General features: G+C 38.1%; 1 protein-coding gene across 4 annotated transcripts in view; it reads right to left on the minus strand.

Annotated features, from left to right (window-relative positions):
* Wdfy1 (WD repeat and FYVE domain containing 1) overlaps nt 1-11,027 on the minus strand; it is a 110,432-nt gene that overhangs the window by 79,965 nt on the left and 19,440 nt on the right. For all 4 annotated transcript variants that reach the window (XR_001174777.1, XR_001174776.1, XM_013009973.1 and 1 more), the window contains exons 3-6: nt 7,315-7,388; nt 6,734-6,788; nt 3,255-3,405; nt 1,098-1,210 (exon numbers count right to left, since the gene is read on the minus strand). Coding sequence is in view for 2 of the 4 variants with exons in the window: in XM_013009973.1 (XP_012865427.1) it covers nt 1,098-1,210; nt 3,255-3,405; nt 6,734-6,788; nt 7,315-7,388 (393 nt within the window). In the remaining 2 variants the exon portion in view is untranslated. The remainder of the gene's footprint in view (nt 1-1,097; nt 1,211-3,254; nt 3,406-6,733; nt 6,789-7,314; nt 7,389-11,027) is intronic.

Here is an 11,027-nt window from a genome sequence, read left to right on the forward strand (position 1 = left end):
TTTCTTAAAAACTTTCCCAAAAGAATATCAAAGGGAAGAGAATGAAGAACCCTTCAAAACAAGCTTCTGGGGCCAATTTTGCATGAATATTACATTGTTTAATCCTATGCTTCCATCCTCCTTCAACTAGAGGTTGGCAGCATCCACAGTCATCCAATATGAACACAACTAATCTGTCCCAGAGCCCAGAGAACACATAAGGGTCTGGAGGTCATGGGAAAACTGCTAAAAAAAAAAATGTGGGTTTTTTTTCCCCTTCAGCCTCTGCTTCCTCACAAAATCTATTCTACTTCTGTTCTTCATCTTCCCCTAAAAGCCCCTGATCTGATGCAGCCTATTTTACTTACAGAGATTAGCTAAAATAGACAAGATACATTTGTTACACTTAAAATAGTAGCTACTGTCATAAATACTCTATTATTAATTCTTTCAACAGGTGTTTGCTTCTTCACTCTAAAGCCCAAAGCTTCTAATTTGTGCCTTGTTTAATAATGTGATCTTGTGATCTCAAAAATTAAAAAAATACTGATTTGCAAATGGCTTAGTGTTCTATGAAAACGATTTATTGCACACATATGCACGCAAGTTATCCAATCCAGCCACAATCCTTTCACACAATATTGCTAACTCACTGCACTGTAGAGATAAGGGAAGTTTACATGCTAATTCATTTCCCCAAGTCCCTACTTAGAATAAGTTTCCTAAGTATAAGCCTGAACCAGCCACATAAATCTTCTAATTGTAGTAACTTAACAGGCTTGCTAAAGGCTCTAGATACTGACCAATTTGAAACACAGCAGTAATAGTAGTATCAATAGAAGTCTTATCATTACAAGAAACTTGGATGTTCTAATAAAAATAGTAAATTAATTTAGGAAGATAATACAGAAAACATTATTCATTCAATCAATTTAAGGACTTTTTGTCAACATGAAATTGAAGCCAACACCCTGCTTACTTTTACTTAGTTTCTTCTATCCCATCAAACTGAAGTCAAACTGAAAACTGACAGATTGTGAGGAGTTGAGAACTATGGCTCTCACCTAATGCAGTGGCTTATGTTAGATGAGAAACTGGTGGGTGACCACAGTGCTTACCTTCATGTCCTTTGAGGGTTGTGATAACAGAACACGTGTTCTGTTCAAGCTTCAGGAGTGTGATCTGTCCAGAATAATCTCCAACAAAAGCATACTGAGTATCAAAATCAAATCTGAGAAACAGTTAAGGCTATACACAAATTCCATCTCAAACTCCTCACAAAAATAGATACCTGCATTACCAATATTGTAATAGAGAAAATAGTGCATTTTAAAGAGAATAAACACAAACCTAACACCATAGCATGAAAAAAATATTCAGAGAAAAACCACACAAAATACAGAAAGAAAAAACTAAACCAGCCAAAATTACAGGGAAAGTTCACATTCATTCATTCAGAACTCATTAATATATCAAGTAATAATATCTTCAAAACTGGCAATGGAAAAACAAGAGCTACTAGAAAGACAGGTAGATAAAATCAAGTTACAATTAAACATAATAAATTGCTAAATATTGAGATTAGCAAGAAAACACTGGGTCAAACAGCTTTTCATCAGACATCTCTGAGAACAATGCTAAACTGACAGCAGATATAGGATGAGTCCATCTTTCTGTTGGCCTGGATGATTCAGTTTTAAATAAAGACAATGATTTAATTTATTTAACAATCCAAAAGGCAGTTCTTTGTAGGAGTCATTGTAAATTTCAATTTAAAATACATTACCTGAGCCAGTGGCTTACACCTGTAATCCTAATTACTCAGGAGGCTGAGATCTGAGGACCACAGTTCAAAGCCAGCTTTGGGCAGGAAAGTTGTCGAGATTCTTATCTCAATGAACTACTCAGAAAAGGCCAAAAATGACACTGTGACTCAAGTGGTAGAGTGCTAGCCTTGAGCACAAAGCAGCTCAAGAACAGAGCCTAAGCCTCAGGTTCAAGCTCCATGACTCATCTATCTATCTATCAATCATCTATCAATCATCTATCAATCATCTATCTATCTATCTATCTATCTATCTATCTATCTATCTATCTACCTATCTATCTACCTATCTATCTACCTATCTATCTATCTATCTATCTATCTATCTATCTATCTATCTATCTATCTATCTACCTACCTATCTACCTATCTACCTATCTACCTATCTACCTATCTATCTATCTAATCTGTCTGTCTGTCTGTATGTATGTATGTATGTCTGTCCATCCATCTACCTATCTATCTATACTGTTGGTAGCAACTCATAACTTCCTGCTTATGGATGAACACAGTAGGGCAACCTCTGTGTTCAGTCAGATAACAGCCATTGCTCCAAATCACAGGGCAGAGGAGCACCAAGAAAGGCCACTGCTGTGATTCTGTGCCATGTCCTAGAGATCACTAGTGAAAGACCACATGAAGGACAGAAATGCTCATCTAAAACACAACATGTGAGTATTTCTCCTCCTGTGAATCTAAACTGTATAGCATATTTTTCTTTTTTGAGACAAGAATCTGGTTATATAGTCCCAGGCTGGCCTCAAGTTGGTGATCCTCCTGTTTCCTGAATACTAGGATTGCAGATGTGGGTTAGCACATGCCTCCAGCTTTCTAGGCAAAACTCTACCACTGAGCCACAAGCAGTCCTTTGGCATAGATGTTTGGTTTAGTTTTACATATAGGCTGGCCTCAGAACTACATTATTTTTTTAATGTTTATTATCTTCAAGTAGTGCAACATATCAATTTATGAGTACAATGCAATGTGATCAATATCATCCCATCCATCGTTCTCCTATTTAAATCCCACCCATCCCTTCCATGAACTATTCTTTTACCTCCACCTCCCAGGCTTTCCTAATTATTATAATTTTTTGTTTATCTGCCCTGGGGCTTGAACTCAGGCCTATGCACCATCTCTGAACTTTTCTGCTCAAAGCTAGGCTCTACCACAGAGCTACTTTTGGCTTTTTGGTGATTAACTGGAGGTATGAGTCTCACGGCTTTGAACTGCAATTTTTATATCTCAGCCTCCTGAGTAGCTAAGATTAAGGCATGAGCTACTGACTGACCTTCAATTATTATTTTTAATACAGCTATCTTACACTGAAGGTGAATGTAGAAATTCTTCCATTTTAAATGGAATATGTAGCAATCCTTTGCTTTTTGAATTTCAACAAGAGATCATCTCAAACTAAATACTGAGGAAATGAGGGTATGTTGCAGGATACTGTAGACATGAAGCCCAGGAGCTGAAGAAATGCCGCCCCAGCATGTTCCCGCTCCGCGTGCACATCCAGCTGACGCACTTGTCATGGCCGGTGCTGATCACCCACTCTGCAGCCAAGCTGAAGATGATAGCAGACACCCGGTTCTGATGAGCTGCAGAAGACAGAAGAGAGGCTGTGCCCTTCAGGAACAACAGTGATTTTCAGAAACACTTCTCAAAGGGGTAAGGACTAAGGCCCAACTTCTCTACCTGTGCGAGTCTCAACAGCACCTCAGGGAAATGCTGTTTCCCCACTCCCCCAGCAGATTTCAGACAATCTGACCCACCCCCAACACACTAGGGCAGTCTCTTCCCAAGGCCTGCCCACTGTGGTCCCACAGGAAAGGCCATCAAAAGTCACATGATTATTAAAAAGCAATGCTCAGGAAGGAGATGAATAACAGAAAGCAGATTTATTTTGTTGCTGTGCTCAAGAGCACATTTTTACTTTGCTGGAAACACTTTTACTGATTAGTTTCATGTGGAAAGCAGTAGTTTTAACACAGCAATTTTTATTGTATTACTTCAGTGTTTTGATCCTTTAGAAAACATTACCATGGTAAAGAAGAATAACTGAACTATTTAAAATTTAAAACGGGGCTTTATTTGATTTCTTGAATATTTTTTGTTTGTATGTATCCCCGCCTGCCGATATTGAGGCTTGAACTCAGGCCTCACACTCTTGCTTAACTTTTACAATCAAGCCTGGTACTCATCACTTGAGCCATGCCTCCACCTCCAGCTTTTTGCTAGGTAATTGGAGATAAGAGTCTCTTGGATTTGTCTGCCTGGGCTAGTTTTGAACCATGATCCTCTTACTCATCCTTCTGAGTAGTTAGGATTTTAAGCACAGTTAGTTACCAGCTTATATGTAACATTTTGTTATTTATACAAAGTATTTGTGATGTTTTGCTAATCCAAAGTACCAGCTGAAGAGAAAGTCAGCTGAAGAAAAAGTTATTCTAACTTGTGAAGTATTTCCAGGTTATTATGAGCCACACCAGGGCAAGGACTTGACTTTTACTTCATTTGGTAGAAGGCTTTGCATGTAACAGATGTTTAATAAATGCATGAAGTCTGAGACTACACAGAGAAGATGCTGACTTTGTGCTCAGGTGTACAATTTGCTTTGGAAGAACTAAGGGACCCTCCTCCAAATACCTGTGTGGCAAGTCAAGTCTATTCACAGCTAAGAGGTCATGCTAAACAATACCCCCAAAGGCCCCTCAAAGGTAAAGAGTATTCCCATAGCTAGTGATCTTATGCTCAAATACCAAGTGAAGGATTAACACCCATCCTTTTTTCCTAAGTGCATATAGACACCAGACAGGCAGTAAGTGCAGACTACCTAATGCCATCTAAGCCTGGCTGTAAATATTTCATCATGGGCCCAACCAAAAAGCCTTCCACCTCCCTTGACCTAGTGGCTTTTTCATTAACCTCTGCCTCCCTGATAAAACCCCATTCTTGAGCCCATCTCTTTACACAAACTTCCATGTCTGTGCGAAGGTCTGTGTCCCTTGCTGGCAATAAACAGTCCCAGTCTATTGTGATGGAATATGGCCTGTTCCTTCCTTTCTCTTCCACTTTCCTAACACCAAGTCCCAGCTAATGACTTAGTGGCTTATGTGGACATCCATGGGTTTTTCTACTGTAATAATGTTTCTAATGTCCACCATCATTATTATGCCCATTGCCAGAGAGGATTATCAAGTCTTTGCCTAAAGACTAATGGATTAGTTTGGGTTTGTCTGACCCCAATCACTTTCCCACTAAATTTCAGCTGTCAAAGTCAAGATAAACAGGGACAAGTCTACACCTGTTGGTGGTAAAGATCCTAGAGTGAACACACAATTACAGGTCTCAGGAAACACTGCCCTGAGATTATATCCTTTGGCTGCATACACTGTTGTTCTTTCAATGTTCTTTCTTTCATGAAATTATGGGGAAATTTGGTAATGCATATTTTGCTACATTTTCTTTTTTGAAGTCTTAGTCAACAAAATAAAAACATTTGGCAATGCTTCTATTAGTCTTCAATATGGTTTTTAAAATGTTCTTTGGTCGAGAAACCACTACAAAAAAATCACACTGCCCTTCAGCTCATGAAACATTCTAACAACCAAACTATAGATCTAATAATATAAGACATGTAAGGAAGAACTGGATAAAAAAAAACTTAATGACAGATGAAATACCTTATTAAAGAATTTGCTTCTTGGCAAAAACACTGATTAAGCTCATAAGAACTCTCCAAATTCCTCAGTGTGAATTTCATAAAAGACTTAAGAGACTTGATCTTGTTACAGGTAAGCCTGCTGGTGACAGCTGAGAATCCAGTGTCATCTGTGTTGTGTAACTCTGCAGTGTGGCACAATATTCAAAAATGCAAGGTTGCCACTCACTATCACAAAGCAGTTTCTACAACCAAAATACCAAGCTAAAGTGTACAGTCTTTATTTGTAACTCTTATCCTACTGAAATTCCAAACAGGTGAAACAATATTGAGTAATTGTTAGACTACAATTTGCTAAGACAAGCATACACTTAAAATATCTAGACTCTAATTTCACCTTTATCCACAGGCCTGAAACACAAAGTCTGAGGCTAAGCCTCTGCCGTTTTCAATCAGACCTAGTTTTTGTTCAATTTAAAAGGCAGAGAAAAAAAGAGGGGTAAATAAATGCATATGCAACAGATGTTGCAAAGCAAAGGAAATTCAATTAGGAAATGACAACTCTTTGGAAATTAGGGCACAGGCTGAGAAGGCTGAAAGGCAACAAAATAGCCAATGTTAAAGCTTAAGTAATGCTTAAATGAAGAACTTAGCTTATCAAACTGGCAAAAAAAAAAAAAAACCTAAAAGTAGCCATAAAATGTAAAGAGCAGGTACATTCAGCCCTATTCTTCAGAGAGTGATAATTTATACTACTTTTGGGAAGAAATTTGCAAAACAGATCAAGAGAATTAAAACTCTTTTAATGTTGGTCCAATTATTCTACTGAGAGGCATTTGTCTTAAAAAAAACTAAGTAATCAGAATTATAGAACGGAGTTCAAGAATAGTTAAGCATACATACACACACATTTACACACATCACTTTACATTATACTCACACAAAGATACATGTATATAAAAACACAGATGTACATACATGCCAGCACGCATACATGATGAATATAGTAGTGCATGTGTTATCAAAATACATGGAAGAAGTACACATGTTCAGGATAGAAGAATGGTTTAATTAATTCTCAAACACATACCCATTAAGTGTTAATGAGCAGGAAAAAATGGTAACTAATTTTAGTCTCTGGGGTAAGGAAACTAAAGTGTTATCATGAAAACTCAATTCAAATCATGAGAGATGTTCTAGGTTTTTCTTGTGTTTGTATATATATGTGGGCATGTGTAAGAGTGTTGTGTTTGTGTCATAATTACCTGGGTAGGTCTTGATAAAGTTCATTTTATTAAAATCTTCAGAAACATGAAACTCCTAAAAGTAAGCATATGCAGTAAGAAAACAGTTATGATTTTTAGAACAACTTTCAAAATGAGTGAAGTCCAAAAACACTTGTCACAGATCCAGGGCTCAAAATGAGCTATTTTTTCTTTCATCGCACCAAGTCTTTGGGCCACCACAGAGTGGATCAAAGACACTGCTGTGACTGGCACCGCATTTGTGAGCTTCTCCCTCCTCAATTGCAAGTTTTGTTGATTTTGCTTTCTTGTTAAATGTTCTAAAGGCACTATGCTTTGTAACCAGGAAAAAAGTACATGCTTTAATTTTAAAAAGCTTTAAGACAAAACAAAACTATAAAGAAGGTAAGAATTCTATTGACCAAGGCTAAAAACATTAACTTGTCTTTTTTTTTTTAAGTACTGGGATTGGTGGTCACCAGGAGTGTTTAATTTATACTGAAACACTTCTCTTGTCAAACAATCAGGCATTTATCGCAATAACTTTATTATAAACTGCCCAACACAAAGCTGTTGATATAGAGATCATGAACCGTACCTACCATTACAGCTCCATTATCCTGGCCAACAAATATCCTCCTGCTATCATGATGGTAAGCCATAGCAGAACAAGGAGCTGCCAGAAGACAAAGAGCACATCAGAGCACAGCTAAGCATCTTAAGTCACTCTCTAAAGTATATCATCAAAGAGCTATATGACTTAGGATACAAAGAAAAGGGGACAAAAGTGTTAAGAAAAATGATTATGAAATTCAAAGGTAAACCAAGTTCTCTCTGTTGCTTCAGATTAAAATTCTGTAAGCCTGCTCAACTATTTTTATAATTTTCAGGGAAGTGAGTTGGCACGAGGTCTCATATGGTTGAAATTCCTATGGACAGCAAGGAAGTTTATAGACCACAGCTTATGTGTGATCTGACTCCAAATATCCATTAGGTCATCTGGCCTCTGCCATTCTTCCCCAGAGGTCAAAGATTAGCTGGAATCTGTAGACAGAGGGGTTCCCAGTATTACAATTCCCATGCATGGTGGATGTGAGCAAGCTGAGGAAGTCACCCTGCCACCTCAGGCTACACTCTTCCCCAATGGCCAAAAAATGCGCTTTAGAACCAAGTAGTTAGAGGTGATGGGTAGGGTTGGGCAAGATGTGTAAGAATGATGGAAGTGGTGGTGACAATAATCAGGATGAATTGTACTAAAAAACTGACATTTTGAATTGAAACCTCTTTGTACAACTACTTGCAAGTTAATTTTTAAAAAACAGAAAACACTCATTATGCAATGACACACACAACACACTGTCTGTAGTAAGCAGAGTGGTAACCCACGGCAGGGTCGTTGCTCACACAAGGGGTGCCCTGGGATGCCACCTCCCTCTTCTTGTGTGTACATGCTTCCAGGACCCATCTACCCCTTTTCTACAAGTCAAGAGCCAGAATCAGTTTTTTTTCTCAGAAAGGAGAACTTCCAAATTGTCTCCTGCTAAAAATCAGAATAAAATGGATTTACAAAATACAACATTTTGTGGCACCAGGGGCTCATGCCTATAATATTAGCTACTCAGGAGGCTGGGCTCTGGGGGACAGAAGTTCAAAGGCAGACCAGGCAGAAATGTGAGATTCCATCTCCAACCAACCAGAAAAATGATAAACTGAAAACACTGCTCAAGTGGTAGAGTACCCACCATGAGTAAGACAGGAAAGCAAGTGTGAAGCCCTGAGTTCAAGTCCTGGCACCACCACCACCAACAAAATAAATAAAACATTAGTAAAAATTGAATTTATTCTGACCTAAATAATTTTAATCAACAATAGAAGAACCACAAGAAGGTAAGACAAGTCAGTAACAAAAGTGAAACAAAACAAATGAATTTGACTTAGCTTTGAAACAAACTCATAAAAAAAATTACAGGAAAAAAATCTATATGAAGTCACCACTTGAAAACAGCTTAAAATTCTCTTTTTACAAGGGAAGCAAGTAAACTATGTAATACTAGGTGGTACCCAAAGACAAAACCACAACTGCAGAGCAAAGCTGTTTCAGAGGCAGCCAAGAACCACATTAAGTCAAGGCCAGCAATGAAACTGAATATCAAACAGGACTGGCAAAAGACCTGTACACCTTTATCCCTCTACTCTCAAACCCAGGTTTGAGATTATTTTAAAAAATCATTTTTAAGAATTATAATCACAAAAATATATATCTTCATACAATGAAAACTTTGTTCTTTGGTTAGCAGGCATAAAAGTTTAATTGACAAATCACATCATGCTTTGATCATTTCAGATATTTGTTGCCATTATTTTTGCTTGTTCTTCAGTTGGTAATTAATCTTGATGCATCTGTTCTAAGCCTTTCAAGTCTTCTCATACCTGGTTAACAAACTACATAAATAGGCAAAACCCTTCTTCTGTATTAGAACTTCAACATGCTCAAAGAGAGGCTAGAGAATTTGTTCTATGTTTTTTTAATTGTAAAAATGCTGTACAGAGGGGTTACAGTTACATGAGCGAGGTAATCAGTACATTTCCTATTGAGCATTGTTGCCTCCTCCTTTGTTTTCCCCCTACCATCCCTTCCTTCCCACCTCCACAACTACCACCCTCCCACCCTCACCTCCAAGTTGTATGTTTATAAAAAGTAAAAAGCTTCCCGTTGGTTTTGTTTACAAAATTGTGTCCTGGCTTTTTTCCTTAGAAGTAGAGATTTCTCCTAAGATAAGCAACTTACATTTTAAAAGGGGGAAGCTAAATAAGTTTTACAAACAAGAAAACAAAAACACAGATTTTTCAAATCAGTGGACGTTTAAAAAGGCCAAAATTATATGCTTGAAACATGGACCAAAGCCAATTCAGTCTATTGATTGTCTGGTTAATATAAAGTGTTTTGTTTTTATAATTGGAATCCAGCCAGGGCCCTTTTATTCTCCAACAATTTATGATCACTTTTTTGGTACAGTGGCAGAGTTGAGTAGTTGTCACAGACTGTTTGCTCCATCAAGTCTAAATATTTACTGTCTGGCCCTTTGGACAAAAATGTGTGGACCCTCTTCCTGTCTCTAGTGGGACAACACAGTTTTTGAGTCATAAATGGGCATGACTTGGAATTCCAGACACAAGCAATCAACTTCATGCTCTTGACTGAAATTGTCTTGTCTACAAAGTGGTTACAAAAAAAATCTACCTTGTAAAGGTATGGCAATGATTTTATAAAATTATGTCATATTACAAAAAAGGATATGAGATACACAGTAATGCAAAAACTAACAGTTACCATATTTCTTCAGCTACAGCAGATTCTGCAAATGATTTCCATTAAGTAAGGTAACATTTCTGCACATAAATGGGCAGTTCTTCTAGCTGATGCTACTTCTAGCAAGATCCATAACAGGGCCAGTAGGAAATAAGGAGTCAGCAGTCCAACAGAAGCCTACTTTGTGGTTGTGGCTATGAGGTGGGCTCAGAGGCCCAGACTACCCTCTGCCCTGTTATGTCATCACCAGTCAGGCTCCATAAGCACCTTACTAAGACAGCAGTCACTGCATATTTCAGAAACAGGGCCAGACGTCACTATGTGCAAATGTAGGTAATGTGAAGGCACTTCTGCTTGGCACAATAAATTATGATTGGTAATCTTCCAAGGTACTCCTCATTCCTCCAGGCTATATATTGCAAGGTTTTATCACACCTCTGATACTTGTTATATAGAATTCCAAGCCTATTTCATGTTCTTTGAATTTTTTTAAGGGCAGAGATGTTAACCAGTTCTTGAAAGCTATTTGCAAGCTACGCAGGATGTCAGCATTATCTGGACAATTGTCCTCTGGGGAATTTAGTAACAAACTACCCAGCATACACTTCTCCTAGGGGGTTGTCTGAAAACAAAAACCCTTAACTGAGGAAAACTCCTCACTAAGGACTCAGTCTTAATGCAGTCTTCTCTTTTCTTTTTTTTTATTGTGAAAATACTGTACAGAGGGGTTACAATTACATGGGCAAGATAATGAGTACATTTCTTATCAAGCATTGTAGCCTCCTCCCATCCCTTCCCATCCTCCCCCAGCCCCCCCAACCCAATCCTCCCCGCTCCCCCCACCCGACCCCCCCACCAAACTTGTGAAGTTCGGTTTTCGACATAAGGACTTGTACATCTCATTGTTGCAATGGGTCCACCTGTATCCCTATTTAAACGATTTGTTTTTCCCTTCCCCTCCACAAATTATACCGACATCAAATACAGTGAAAGCAGGGGTTATAC

Source organism: Dipodomys ordii, unplaced genomic scaffold (assembly GCF_000151885.1).
Source record: "Dipodomys ordii isolate 6190 unplaced genomic scaffold, Dord_2.0 Scaffold1, whole genome shotgun sequence".
NCBI lineage: Eukaryota > Metazoa > Chordata > Mammalia > Rodentia > Heteromyidae > Dipodomys > Dipodomys ordii.